This window comes from Peromyscus californicus, unplaced genomic scaffold (assembly GCF_007827085.1).
Source record: "Peromyscus californicus insignis strain IS unplaced genomic scaffold, ASM782708v3 Scaffold_21__1_contigs__length_65335640, whole genome shotgun sequence".
NCBI lineage: Eukaryota > Metazoa > Chordata > Mammalia > Rodentia > Cricetidae > Peromyscus > Peromyscus californicus.
This window is the reverse complement of record NW_026294514.1, coordinates 15,895,154-15,910,647: the sequence shown is the minus strand read 5'-3', so window position 1 is coordinate 15,910,647 and position 15,494 is coordinate 15,895,154. Positions and strand designations below refer to the sequence as shown.

General features: G+C 36.2%; 1 protein-coding gene across 1 annotated transcript in view; it reads right to left on the bottom strand.

Annotated features, from left to right (window-relative positions):
• Pard3b (par-3 family cell polarity regulator beta) overlaps positions 1-15,494 on the bottom strand; it is a 986,690-nt gene that overhangs the window by 361,034 nt on the left and 610,162 nt on the right. The window contains exon 16 of the mRNA XM_052749631.1: positions 4,133-4,177. Within this exon, the coding sequence (XP_052605591.1) occupies positions 4,133-4,177 (45 nt within the window). The remainder of the gene's footprint in view (positions 1-4,132; positions 4,178-15,494) is intronic.

Sequence of the window (15,494 nt, the reverse complement as noted above, 5' to 3'; positions counted from 1 at the left end):
AGTATATTTTCCTTAATGTATAAACTGGATTCAAAGAAGGTCTGTACTTACTGCCCACTATTACTTTCACAGATTTGCCTGTTTTACAGCTATACAGACAGGTATTTTAGAATATAAGAAATTAAAACAGAAATCGGAAAGCTTTTTAGTCCATTTTGCTAATTAATATGTCAGAGCTCGTAAAGAAGAAGTCCCTGGCTTTCTCAGTACTGCATCATCTTAAAGAGCTGGGTCAGCACAGATCCCTGCAGACAGTCAATACATATTAAAACAGCTCCAAGCAGTAAATCAAAACAACAGAAAAAGAAGATGACACAGTAGGAAAAAAAAAAGGAAGCAAATTTTATAATCCCCTTCATACCGAATACAGGAGGAACACTGAACTAATGATTGAGGTTCAGTATATAGACAGGGAAATTAAGGAACAAGTATCACAGATATCCTTTATCACTTTTAGTATAGTCAATATTAAAGCAAAAACTTTAAACATCAAGCACCAAGTTGATTCCATTTTCTCGGGATTCTAAGGTGCCTTCAGAATATGGAAGTCATCTTAAAATTGGTTATTCAATACCAAGTGGCCAGCACTAAAAACATATATGTATAGGTAACATTATATAAACTCAGTGGATTGTAGTTATGTTTCTAGGAATACACACACACACACTTTCACTCACTTATATAAACAATTACAGAAAATGGGGCCATGAACTTGAGAGAGCAAGGAGGAGGAAATGGAAGAGGTTAATGATGTAATAGTATCTTAATCTCAAAAAATAAAAAATCAGTTTTCTTGTTTAATCACATTTTTTTCTGTCTTACATTTCTAGGGTATGAATTTTGTACAATTAGTAGATTGGGAAAGACGTTAAAATATTTTTCAAGGCTCACTAAAACTTGTGCTGTTTTCTTAAAGGAACTAAACAAAGGGTATTTTATTTCTAACTTCTCTGGGTGGGTCTTACCATTCTGTAGACATAAAGACCTCCCTTTCATGGAGAAGATCCCACAAGATTACAGACCTCACTGAGGTAATAGGATGGAATGAATTTCCCCCCAGGGAAAGCTCACACAGTGAGCAGGTTGTTATGGGAACCTCAAGAATAATGTGTTGATCCCAGAAGGGGTGAAGGGAACCACCATTGTGAGCCAAAAATTATAGAAAGATTTATCTTACCTGGGCCTTTGATATAATTTTATCCCTGAGGCATCAACCACTTAAAGATTAAGCCAAGGAAAAGGTGCCAAAAATCTTGTCACAAAATTGGGATGCGCCCAAGCCAGACCAGCAGATGGAACTTGGCATACAGTGACTCTCTACTCACTAAGAAGCTGACTCAGAAGATAGCTCAACTCAAATGAATTTATTAAATGTTGAATATCTCCCAAATAAGATGGATGGTAGACTTAAGTCAGCATATACAATTTAATTTACTTTAACTTCCTGATAGTCTTGGATAATGTTAAAAGCTGTCCACATTTCTGGAATTAAAGAGGAAGCTACTCTTCTTAGCCAAAAGGATGCTGATCTATTACTTAAGTATTCCAAAGACAGGATTTGGGGAAGGAAAAATCATATTTCAAGAAAACTTCAAGGGATCACTTGAATATTGCCAGATGTATGATCCTGGTCCCTTACAAGGCAAAATATACAAGCCTGACAATTTGTGGCTACAGAGAACCCATATAAGTTTGACGTTGCAGATTTATTACCTATCTATCTATCTATCTATCTATCTATCTATCTATCTATCTATCTATCTATCTATCTATCTTGTCTATCATTCTATATTTTGTCAATTATCTGCCTAGCTACATATAATCTATTTATTTCCTGTAAAGTTTTCATATGATCTAACTTAAGTCGTCAGAATTAAAGGAACCTTGAATCCTTTGTTGCCTTCATATCACCACCACCTCCATCACCAACTTCCCATGAGAAATTCCTCAGATTAGTGGTTCTCAACCTTCCTAATGTTGCAACCCTTTAACGAAGTTCCTCCTGTTGTGGTGACCCCTAACCATAAAATTATTTTTGTTGCTACTTCATAAGTGTAATTTTGCTACAGTTTTTAATTGTAATGTAAATATCTGATATGCAGGATATTTGATAAGCATGTGACCCCGTGAAAGGGTTGTTCAACTCCCAGAAGGGTTGCAACCCACAGGTTGAGAACCACGGCTCTACATGAATACAGAATACATACGGGAGTTGAGTTTTTACATGAGAGATGAATGTTTAAAGAAAATTTTATTTAAGGTTAACTTTCAAAACACTATGTAAAAACTTTAGGGGGTACATTCTTGGAGCATATCCATTTATAAAACTTAGTCACATATTTTTCTCTAATGATGCTCTGTATTTTCTCACAAGTATCTAATGTTGTATAGGATGCACTTGTTCACTGTAACGTATCAGTATATAATTAAAGATTTTGTTTAGCCCTCTTCATTTTATGTCATGCTTGCTCTAAAGTTATCCGATTTCTTACTTGTCTTAATCTTTAAGTGGTTGATGCCTCAGAGGCCCAGGTAAGATAAAGTTGATGTTTTTTTCACATTTACACAGAGTCAATGGATGTTCAACAATAAACTCTAATGCAGTGATTATGTAGAAGGTCTCAAGATATAAGAACAATGACTGTTGGGGTGATTATATATTAGTAACAAATCTTTATGTGATTTGCTCTATTTTAACATTGTGTTTCATATAATATAAGGCTTGCTGGTACTATTTCTATCTGCTACCTGAGGTAAAGCTGCCATGCAGAATTTTATAAGATATCTATCTGCCAGCTATGAATCCTGTCAATTTTGATTTCTCAAAATCTGTAAGGTCATTATTTCAAGTTTTGTAGAGTAGTTCTTCATAAATATTTATATCACATTAGATAAAAGCCAACATTTAAATTTAACTAAAATATTATAGCAATAAGCTAAGATGATATTCTCAGCTCAAAAGAGTGACAGTCACTTTTGATTACCAGCAAAGGGTTTTTTTTTTTTTTTTTTTTAATGAAAACTAAGATTAAAATAAGATTGGAATTTTTGGAAATAGCCACAAAACTTATTATTTGCTCATTTTCACAAACCCAGTTTATAAACATTCTTAATGGGAAGAATGGAAGGGGGAACCTAAGAATCACGAAGCGGGTGTTTCCTGCTGCAGTCATTAGAAAATCTAAAGAAGGAGAAAAAGAAAAAAAAACATAATCTTGCCCTGGAACATGACAAAGTTAATGAGGCATCAATGCCACTTCCTACTGGAAAGGTAGTTGGTGCACAGACACAGCAATGGGGAAGAATTCTTTGTTTCAGCCCGGGAGGAATGCCAACCATAGGCCCTCTGCAGAGTGGCCTGCCTGAGTCAAATGGGTGTTGTTGTTTATTTATTTATTTTTTTTTTACAAGATGAGACACCCCTAGAGGTAGGAGATCACTGCAGGATTTGCTATCTTAGCAACTTTATGTGTTTGCAAATAATAGGCATAGATGATATAGAGGATCCCGAGGGAAGAAGAGGAAGAGAAAGCCAGTTACAAGGACAGAAGAGAAGGGAGGCCACAAAGAAGAGGAAGGAAGGCTTGGGATTGATACACAAGGCGCCTCGTTGGAGTAGAGTGAGACCTGGAAGACCCCCAGAGGGAACAGTGTGGGGGTTAATTCAGGAGGAGGAAGAGGGATAATACAGCCATCTCTGGCACAGTCCCTTCTGGTGACAGGCAACATTAGTATTTTTTTTTTCCCAAGAAATGACTGCATCTTCCTTTGATATTCTCTGTCTCCCAATTTTAATGGGAAAGTCATGTAGGAAAATTTTACAAACTTTCTTAGCTTTCCTAGTCAATGTTTTTGTTTCTTGAAAGTGTTCATCTAGGGTGTAGGTTTAAGGTTTTTGGTTTTATGATGATTATTTTGGAAACCTTTCGTCTCTTGAACATTTTGAGTCAGCATGCATTATGCCATTATGCACACAGCCAAGCGATAATTCATCTTTGTGGAAGACAGAGACAACTCATGTATTAATTAGAAAGCCTTTCACTGGCTGGTGCCTAGAAACAGGGTCCAAATGCTACTAAAACACAGCCAGCGATTTCCAGGAAGAGAAAGCCAGTTACAAGGAATTTCTTACCCGATCTGCGATCAGCCAATGACTGAGCTTTGCTTTCATCTGGCACTGAGGAGAAGAAATAAAAGAGACGAGGATTAGACCTGCCTGTAAATCAGCATTTTAAAACCATAAATTAATATAGATTCATAACAAATTAAATCTTTTACTGACAAAGATTTGAGGTTTTTTTTTTCTTCCCGCCTATCCTGGGGTGTCTCAATTTTATCCATAGACTTTTTATAGTCAACTATGAAGAGCTATGTTTATTAGGCCTTCTATGAATGTAACACTTATAAAACATTTTCAGACCTTGCAGTTCTTTTAACTGGGTTCTCTCTTTGATGTCTGTTAGGGAAGAACTAAATTCAAGGGCCTTGGGATATATAATAGATAATAAAGCTCCTTAAGCATTAAAGCAATATATATGTACATATTCAAGTCAAGACTCAAGGACCAGTCTTCTGTATCTGGTTAAAATAGAGAGGGGGAAAAAAGGAAAGATTTTTATGAAGAAAGGACAAAATTTATAATAATAATATTCAACAAAGGAGACATTAGGTCACAAAGGATGGACTTCTAAAGATGGAAAACACATACAGTGAACACCATGATCACCCCTGCTTTCAGTCTAGACAGCTTCCTGGAGACTGTGCAGAAAGGGGACATGGAAGAATCCAGTGGTGTCCCTTGCAATAAAGGCATGATATATGATATATATTATATATAATATATATACCATATATGATAGTCAGGGAAGTCAATGTATATGGCGTTTGTAAAGCACAGAACCATCTTACTACTTTTTTCTGATATCTTCAGAGACACGCCCCCCCATGTCCCTATGATTTAGAAAACCAATACCAAATAGAAAGAAAACAGCATTTGACCTTCACACAGACATGAAAACGATGCCCACTCCCAACCACTGCCGTGTCAAGTTTCATAGTTCAGGAGTTCACTTAGAAATAATGACAGCTCATACCTCAACCATGTGGAAGAATTAGGTCAAGATTTATACAGATCTCAAGAAATGGGGAAAAAAACCTCTTGAAAGGCACAGGTTAGTAAAGCTTAAAAACATAGAAAAAAGTCATATGTATGGCCTAATAGCTAAATTTTAAAATGAGTTTGTAAGTAAAACTTTCCCTCAAAGCTCACTCTAGGAATGGGTGACATCACAGGTGAATTTTATCAAATACTGAAATAAATAATATGGATTCTACAATTCCCTACTAGAAAATAAGCATAGAGAAAGGATTCCCACTGTGTCACATAGGGTTATTGTAAAACTGATATTAATATCAGAAAAAAGACAGTATGTGAAAAACCACTAATCAATATGTCCCCTGGACACAGACATAGAATTCCTAAACAATGCTCTGTGGATAACCACGTCAGTATCCAAGCACTGCTGTCCCTTCATTCACCATTTACTAATGTCCATGCCAGTCTATAAGCCTCTGGTAGCCAAGACTGAAAACAAGGTGAGGCAGAATGTGAGAACCAGGAAGACCGCCTCTGTCTTCCCTAAGGAGCCTGTCTCTTCCCTCTACCCACATCCGTCATATTTAACTGACCCAGTCACCACACATAATCAGTCACTCCCCTGCCATCCTTTCTTGGCTATTTCTTTATGTTGGAATTAAAAGCACTGCTTGCCTATGGTTATCCTGTTCTCAATTGTCTAAGGATCTTGTTAGACTTTTGGTTGCATGTATAGTTGGGTGGTAAGTCACACAGTACTTATCAGGCACTGATGGCCAAGTTCTTTCCTTGTTGTGTCTAAAAATACATACAGTGGAATCTACAGTATAAGTAGAAAAATACCCCAAATCAACTATGCTGATAACTAAAAATAACAACAGTAACTAGTATTGCTGAACACTTGTAACACACAGGTTCTACGCTATGTATTTTACATCTACTTAATTATTTTAACTTTCCTAACAATCTGAGAAACAAGTACTACATTCAAGTCTCAGTGGCCTGCATCTTATCAGCTGAAGGAGCAGAGATTAAAAGACAGTCTTAGCTGCTCCTTGGTCTCCGTGACAATCACAGAAGATTTGCTAGCTGAGGGATTTTAAGAACAAACAATGGCACAAATTAAATACAGGGAAACATTTAAACAAGGATATATTAGAAAAATCAGCATTCTTCTTATTTGAATTTATAACATTAGACAGAGATCTGGGCCACGTATGGAGTGCATGCTTGGAATCCTAGAACTTTGGAGGTGGAGGGAGGGTTATCTGGAGAAGTTTAAGGCTGTCTTGGGCTGTTAAAAATTATTTTTGCAGACTAACATAAATGATGTTGGCTGAAATTCTGATTAGCATGTTTGGAAATTAAAAGTTCAAATGTATTCAACCTAAACTATTTCTTCTCACCTAACATATGAGAAGTATTCTTGAGAGTTAGGAACCTGGTTTGGAAACTTGACAAGTTTTGTTCCATTATTAAAAGTTTTAGCGTTATTTTGATAAGTATCTTAGGAGTCATTTTAACTTTGTTCACTTCAATTTCACTACTGTGAATGAGTGAAATGTTGGCATTTCACAGATTTGTGGTGTTGATGGCAGAGATAAAACATGCTAAGGGCTTGGAAAACCACATGTTAACATATACAATACCTTAGCTATGGTCATCATTCCTGAGACACTAAAGAGAATGACACACAATGTGACTGGTGATAGCTGACAGATACCAGTTACCAGGAAAATGACTATACTCTTTTTAACTCCTACTTTCCCGTGTGAAGAATGGGGATACAAGCAGCACACAGGAATTTAGGGGAGATAAAAATGAAGAAAATTATGAAAAATGACTCAGCACAGATCCAGGAGAGCATTCTCTGTACTTAAAACTTTTGATAGTGAAAGCAGTGAGAGTGCTGATGGATGAATTTGGTCGTGATGGTGCTGACAATTATACTTCCTCAGGACCATAAAGAAATACAGAGAGAATAAGTGAGGACATATCACACCTTAGCAGGGCACCAGGTGCTTTCGTGTACTATCCAAAAGACAAACAGCCACTGTGGACACTCCTCCTCAGGGTATCTGACTGTAGCTCACTTTGCTTTGGAAGATGTGCATGGAAAACAGTTGAGTGAAGGGTCTTACCTCGCACAGCTTTTCCAAAAATGGGGTTTCCAGGTAGGCAAAGCTTTCGATGCTGCCTTGCTTCTGTCTTTGTGGTTTGCTTTTTCTTTTTCTTTTTTTTTTTTTTTTTTAATTTAAGTATTGCAAATTTCCTAGTCACATTAGGTTTTTCAAGGAACTTCTTAACTTTTTGGCTGAATAATGTCTATTATCCCTAGGAGGAATACTTATCATTATTTTAATAATTGATAAGTTGAAATTCTTTAGAATACTAAAATAAACTATTTCTTTTTAAAGTGTGGAAAATCCAAATGGGTGATAGGCATAAAAATTAGGGGTCTTTCTCCCAAATGTTCTCTGACACAGATGTCTATCTTTAGGACCAGTGACAAATGAACAAACAATGAAAAAGAGAGGGAGCAGTAACGACTTAATTAATAGAGCACATTTTATTTAAAAGGTTAAATTTGGAACAATCATCTTTTATGCACATGCTTAGTGCTGGGAAGCAATTTAAATAACAGTGGCAAATGAGAAAATGAGGTAAAATTACACACACCACCAATTTTTTAAATGGCAAGTATTATAATTAATACCCAACTTCCTTTATAACCCACATCACCTTAGAGCAACTATTAGTTATCTCTTGGGGCTGGTGCTCAAATGTGGTTGTTTCGTTGCATTATATTGAGATAGTACAGTGACTGAAATGGTCAGAACATGGCTCATGGCAGCTCTGTACTGTCGAACGCAAGGCTTGCATAAGAAACTGAAAACTGAGTGTGCCTCTCCTGAGGAAGGTCTTCTGTTCCGAGACAGCAAGGAACCCAAAGCACAAAGGAAGAGCGTTGGTGGGGGAAGGGCCTAGAGGTTTTCCATCCTTGTTCTGATGGAAGATGGCTTGACTTTTCTCCCTTTATAAAGTTTCTGGAGTTCATCACATTCTCCTTCGTTTTTACACAAGGACTGTGATTATTTGCTCTTGGGTATAGTCAAGGAATATTCTAGCAATTGAAGAGATATGAATGAAATGTTGAGTTCTTCTGAAGATGGCGTTTGGACGCATACTTATTACAGCCACTGTTTTTACTACAGGCATTATTAAAGGCTTAGAGATAACCATGAAGTTGTCCCTTTCCAAGTTTCTCTGGCTGTAGTTAGCTAATGGGATTTCTGTACTAACCTCCTGTTTCCTGACATTCGGCACACAATTGATGAACACTATTTGGCTTCATTGCCACAGGTGCTTAATAAAGAGGACACTGTTTGGTCTGGATGTTTGTTAATTTCCTGGTGTGTCCTCTGACTCCCCAGGAGGACTTGCATGGGGAACTGAGCAGCCATGATTGCCCATGTTTCTAATTCGTAAGTCTTTGAAGCTAAGGAGAACTGCCCAGCCGCCTAGAACATTTTTTTTTTAAAGCAATAACAGACTGTATTTTTCTTTTCACTTAATTTCAACCAGGTTCATTGTTAGAATTCAGAGAAAGAAAATACGGCGGGGGAAATGTCTATGATCAAGATGGCACTCTGCAAACTTGTTAGCAGCAGACATTAAAGTACACAGAATACACTCACATGTTGGCTCCCAGTAGGATGCATTTTTATTAATACGTGCTTGCTTAAAGTGTTTTATTCCTTTGTCAAGCCTTCCGACACACTTCAAATGCCTTCTCACTAGGGGAAAACAATCCTCTTGCTTATTGATAGCATTTGACACGCATTCTATAACATAAGTGACTATTAGGGACTTCACTTGCTTAATAAAAATTTGCAGAACAGTGGCAGATTTGGTGAGTTAATGGGCCCATATGCTCTTCTTAAGCTGACAGGATATGGTATATTGCTAACACGCACAAATCTCTTCAGATAAAAATTGCCATCAGCTACACTTATTCTTTTTGAGAATGCCAACACTATGTCATGAATGGAAATATGCAAATGTGTTCAAATTCTCACTCCTTCATATACAGATACTTTGAGGCAAAAGAGGCACTCAAAAATATGATGCGAAGCTTGCTTTTTATATAGATAGCCTGATTTCACTTTTTTATCTTAATATCTTTAACATAATTGAGACAACAATCCTGAAGCTGGTGTCTGCCATAGTGAAGATCTCTCTTCGAATGAGGCTATAAATACTACTCTTTAGATCATTTTCTAGAGTAGCAAGTAATTCCTTAGTGGTTAATAAATTTGTTTCCAAGAGTTGTCCCTTCAGAACTTAAAATTGATGTAATTGCCAATATTAAGAATCAATTTTCCTCTCCTTTAGCAGATCAATTTCTGTGCCAGTGATGGATTTTCAGGACTTCTAAGGAATGTAAACCTGATTCTAGTTGTAAATTAAGTTCCCTTCTCAGAAACCATGAACTATTACTGCCTTAATTTATAGTGTTTTCTCATGTCAGTGACCATTTGGCATATCACTTCTCTGTACAGACTTTTCTGAGTTTTCAGCACTTTGGATTTTTAATGTGTTGAAAAGTTACTATATTTTCTGAAATACACACATTATACATACACACAATACACATGCATACACACATACATACACATAAACAAACACACAGTACATATACATACAAACACATACACAGACAGACACATGCACATAAATAAAACACACAATACACATACATACAAATATATACACATACACACGCACATATACAAACATAATACACATACATACAAACACACAATATACATACAAACACACAATACACATACATACAAACACATACACATACACATGCACATACATACAAATACACACATGCACATATGTATACACATAATACACATACATACAAACACACACACAAATACATACACACATTTATACATGCACACACAGTACATATACATATAAACACACACATACACACATATAATACACACAATGCACATACATACAAAACTCACATATATACATATACACAATACACATATATACATACACAATCTATATATATACAAACACACAGAGACACACACTAAAACGAGGCTTTTGCTAAGGAGGAAACTGCAGACCCAGCAGTAGATATTGCCCATGTTTAATCACACCATCTCTTGGCAAGCGTCCCACACAGAGTTCCAATTCAGATGTGTTACTGCTCAGACAATAAGTTAATCAGAGCTTGGTAGCCAAGGTTTTCTTCCGATATCACGCTGTATTGTTAAGCCATGGTGACACAGGACAAAAACAGAGGCTCGTGTCCCTCATCCACATCAGACTGTCCATATGTTCTTGACTTTTCGCTGAGATCTTCAAAAATTCTTTCTTCCTCCATAAACTTTAGAAATCTTAGACCACACATTGGAAAACTTAATTTTCATATTTTCCTGTTATTGTTTTTAACTCATTAAAGGGGATTGGGAAAACCACTTTTAACTTCATTCATTTTGAATTCATTCAATACACACCAATTTGCTCAAAATATTCACAAGACCACACTTGTGTCCTAACACCAAAATCCAAATTTGCAACACAACAAACTGTGTTTAAGCAGGACAAAAGGAGTGCTGCCGCAGAAACCATGAAAAGCCAGACAGAAACGGGACTATAAAAACAGTGAAGGCTTCATGTGAGGGGAAAGGACCTGGGGAGGGCCACACATGACCCAGCACTCAGGACACCTTTACCCAGGGTCAGCATGGAGGGGGAGAGGAGGGCCGGCTTGGAGCTGATGCAGACTTGGGTTTGGATACTGATACAGGTGTGCCTGTGAACTAATTACTGTTTGTTTTTTTAATAATAAACTTATCTGTAAAATGTAACTAATTCCTCATAGGATGAAACTGGTTAAAGAACACAAACACATTGTCACGGAACTTCTGACTCCCACAGTGGGCTCAGATCCCATCGCCACATCTGCCCTCACACTCCAGCAAGCCACAGGGGTATTTCCAACAGGCCTTGCAACTTTCTGCATTGATATGATGGACAAATATTACCTGCCATTTGATGCATATTATAATAAAATTCATCCCTCCCTCCCCTGGGGAATATGTTTCACAACCACATTTAAACACTACGTGCACTTCTCCAAGCTGATTTTAGGGACAAAAATAATTGGCAAATATCCTAGGCATTAGTTGTGCATCTAATCCACACCAAACAATGGATACCTTTAACAGGACAGATGCCCTGTCCTTCCATTTAACTAAGAATCAGACCTGGCATCTTGTAGGTACTCATGAATATTTACTTCGTGAGGGAAATACTTGTAATAATAAAGGACAGCATTTAGGATGTGCCCATTCATCAAAGGGGTGTAAATTAATGAATGAAGCAGCTGTTGTTCATTGTGGTATGTTCTCTCTGTCACTCTGTCTCTGCCTCTGTCTCTCTTTATCCCCCCCACCCCCGTCTTTCTCTCTCACACACACATGGAGCATAAATGTAGATACATTCTGTGAAATTCTTGTGGCACAATCGGCAGACAGACTTCTGGCAAGGAAGGGCAAGAGAAGACGATTGGAATCTAATTCTGGTATGGATTACACTAGGCCAAAACAGAATAGACTGTTTAGAATAAACACAAATTCTTCTATTTCTTGTAGTGAATGGCAGAATTACAGAAAGTGAATGATCAGTAGGCTGGTCACACCTTTTCTTTCTCTTGAGCTGAGTCTGATGTGACTGATCCCTGGGGTGCTGGCTCCTAGAGTTGGCTTATTGGTACTAATCACACTTGTTTGTTACATGATATGACACTTGAAATAGCAGTTCTCTCTGCTTATAGAAAATATCACATTATATTTCCAACACACTATATTTTTAAAGCCCTGAATACTTGGTACAATAAACCTTCCTTTCAGTATGCAAATGTCAGAATTTTCTCAAGCTGTGAAGAATAAATAATGCTTCTCTGTTATGGGATATCCCAAAATACACAGTAAAAAAACTAGGCTTAAAATTTGCTTTTATTAAATATGAAAGCTAAAAAATTATATCACATGTGTAGGAACATGATACAATAAAAATTTATCAATTATGTTTTTATTTTTTGATATATGTTAATTATTATTTTTATGATGGCTGTCATTATTTTTACTTTTTTATTTTTGAGATTATAATTATATTTCTTCTTTCACTTTCCTCTTTCCAAGTCCATGCACAAGCCCTTCCTTGCTCTCTTTCAAATGCATGGTCTCTTTTTGGTTAGTGTTATTTTATACATTCTATGTTTTTAAAGAAAGGAACACATGTGTTTTTCCTTTTGAAGCTTAATAGTTGTTCTCAGGTCTCCAACCTTCCCACACTGCTCAGAGGTGAACACAATATTGAATTTTCTATTTCATGATTCTCTTGCTTCTGTATAGTTATACTTCAAATTCATCTCCAATAGTTTTAAATTTATATCTTTCATTAAATGACATTAGATAATGTCAAATATTTTTTTCTGAGGTCATGGATATGATTATATAAATGTTTTGCTCTTTTTTAGCCTGTTTGTAGGTGACTTAGATCGAAAGACTAACACCGCATTCCTTGGGTAGTCCCCTTAGTGATGACATGCTATTTTTTAAACATATTGTTGGCTATAATTTTCCAAAATTGTAAAATAGGATTCTGTGTCAATTTATGAAGGATATCAATCTAATGCATTTTTTTAAACAAGGTCTTTATCTTATATTTGTATCAGAGTAAAGCTAGCTTCAGGAATTAAGATGAGAAAGTATCCTCCTTCTTTACTTATCTAGAAGTTTCCTTAGAATTTTTATCTTCCAATAAAGCATTTGACTTCACTAGAGAATTACATTTCTTTAAGAACTACAAAGCTACTCAGACTCTTGATTTCTACTGGTCTATACTTGATAGTTTGAAACTGTCAAGAAATTTATCTATTACCTTTAAGTTGCCAAAAGTATTGGTCATAATATTGGTTTAATATCCTTTCAATATCTATAAAATATATAGTGAACACTCCTTCTCAATCTTCAAAATATTCATGTCTTTATTTTACACTCACCAATTATGTCAATGAATTATCATTGTCTTCTTTCTAGCTGGTATCATTTCTTTACACCTAGAAGGCTCAACTTCAATATTTCATATAATGAACTTGGTGATGGTGATTATGTTTTTAGATTTTATATGTCTAGAAAATCGATTGTTTTGCCTTGTGTTTGAATGATATTTATTGTGGGTAAAGAATTCTAGCTTGGCTAGATGGTGGTGGCACATTCCTTTAATCCCAACACTCAGGAAGCAGAGGCAGGTGGAACTGTGAGTTTGAGGCCAGCCCAGTCTACAGAGTGAGTTTCAGGACAGCCAAGGCTACAGAGAAAAATCTTGTCTTGAAAAACCAAAAACCAAAAACCAAAACAAAAAACCCACCAAAACAACAACAAAACAAAGAATTTCTTCTGAAGGTTTAGTGATCTTACTCTACGGCTTGTAATTTCTCATTTATAATTTTCCTGTGAAATCTGTCAGCATGTTCCTGTCATGCTTTCTCTCCATGTAGTATGCTGATTTCCTCTTCATCTGTGATGCAAGCAGTCAGATTATAATGTGCCTTGGTATCATTCCCTTATTTATTTGTTTATGCATGGCATGTGCTTGCTCATTGAGATCTATAGTTTCTAGATTTAGTTATATTTGGAAAATGTTGTTCATTAGTTTTTCTTTTTTCGTTTTTTTTTTTTTAAATAATAGAGCCCTGTCTCTCATTTGGCAAACTCAGTGATGAGCTCATTAAGTCACTTGCCACTGTCCTGTGGTCCCTGGTATTTTAGGCGTCTGCTTGCATCCTGTTTCAGGTTTTAAGTCTTTTGGTGTTTCCTCCTATTTACCCATCTTGCTTCCTGCAATGCTGAATCTGAAGTCAGATCCAGCTAATGGGTTTTGCATAGGAGAACAGAAACTCATTTATGGAAGCCAATTATATTTGGTTTTTCATATGTACTATATCAATAGCTACATAGATATATTTTCCTTATCTATTCAGTAGGTTGAATTTTAAATTCTCATAATTTTAAAGCCCTTGTCTTCTGTTTCTACTATCTATGTCAGCTATGATTTAATTGTTGATTTTTCTCATTATGTCCATGTTTCTATACTTTTATGGATGCCAGAAATTATAAATTTTATATTGTTTGCTGCTTGATATTTTTATAATATGAAAAATACCTATAGGGCATAGTTATATTACTTGGAGAGAATCAAACTTTCTGGACTTTGCTTTTGAGATCTTTTTAGCAGCACCACAGCAACATTTAGTCCAGGCAGATGATGCCCTGTCATCTTGAATAGCATCCTCATGCACACGTCTGGGGACTACATGGGCTTTGAGGACAGACACCATTCCCAAGTCTATATGAGCTTAAACACAGTTTCAGGTATCCATTTAAGCTAATTTGATTGTTTCTTTGCATGCATGCTCTGAGTACTACCCTGTACAATACTGAGGAGAAAGTGCAAACATATCTGGACTTTTCTCTCCTCTCACCATGCCAGTACTCTATTCTACATATTCTAACCACCCTCCTTTTCCTAGATTCTCAGCTCCATCTCCTCAACTCATCTACTTAAAGTCATGGTGAAAACAGGATAATGGTCATAATGTGATATTTGTTGGTTTCAATAAAATAAGATTTTAAATAGTTTAATACACTTAATGTACTAAAACATTATTGTCCTCATGGATAAAACCATCCTAAACCCCAGACCCAGTGCCATCAAACCCATGTTAGCAATTACCATCTAAAGCCAAACAAAGGCAGATAGAACTGAGCTGAGGACATATCCATAACTAGGAATTCTCATCATCATCCACTTCTTTCATATACAGCGGTACTATGAGAGCAATGATGGGAACAGGTGGGTTTCACTTGCCTATTCTAAATACTGGAGCACAGAGAAGACGCATCTGAGCTGGTGAATTGAAAGGACACCATGTCTAGACTCTGACTGATTACATGCTGTCTTCATAACCAATAGTTAGGGAAAGCTAGCTGTCTAGTCTTCCAAGGATCCTTGTATCTTGACTCAAGACTTTCAACAAACTATGGTTGACTTTTACAGTTCAACTTATTTTTGACTTATCTCTGCTTCCCAACTCTACCACACACATTACTGGTTAATTCACATTGATGTAAATATCATTTTCTGTCACTTTTCTTTGTACCTTAAACATTCACTAATATTCTGCTGCCTTGAGAATAATAGTCACCTTCAAGATTTCATCTTACTCATTATACTGTGTTTATAAACTTACTAAATCTAATACAACATTCTTCCTTTCTTCCCAGTTATGTTTTATGTT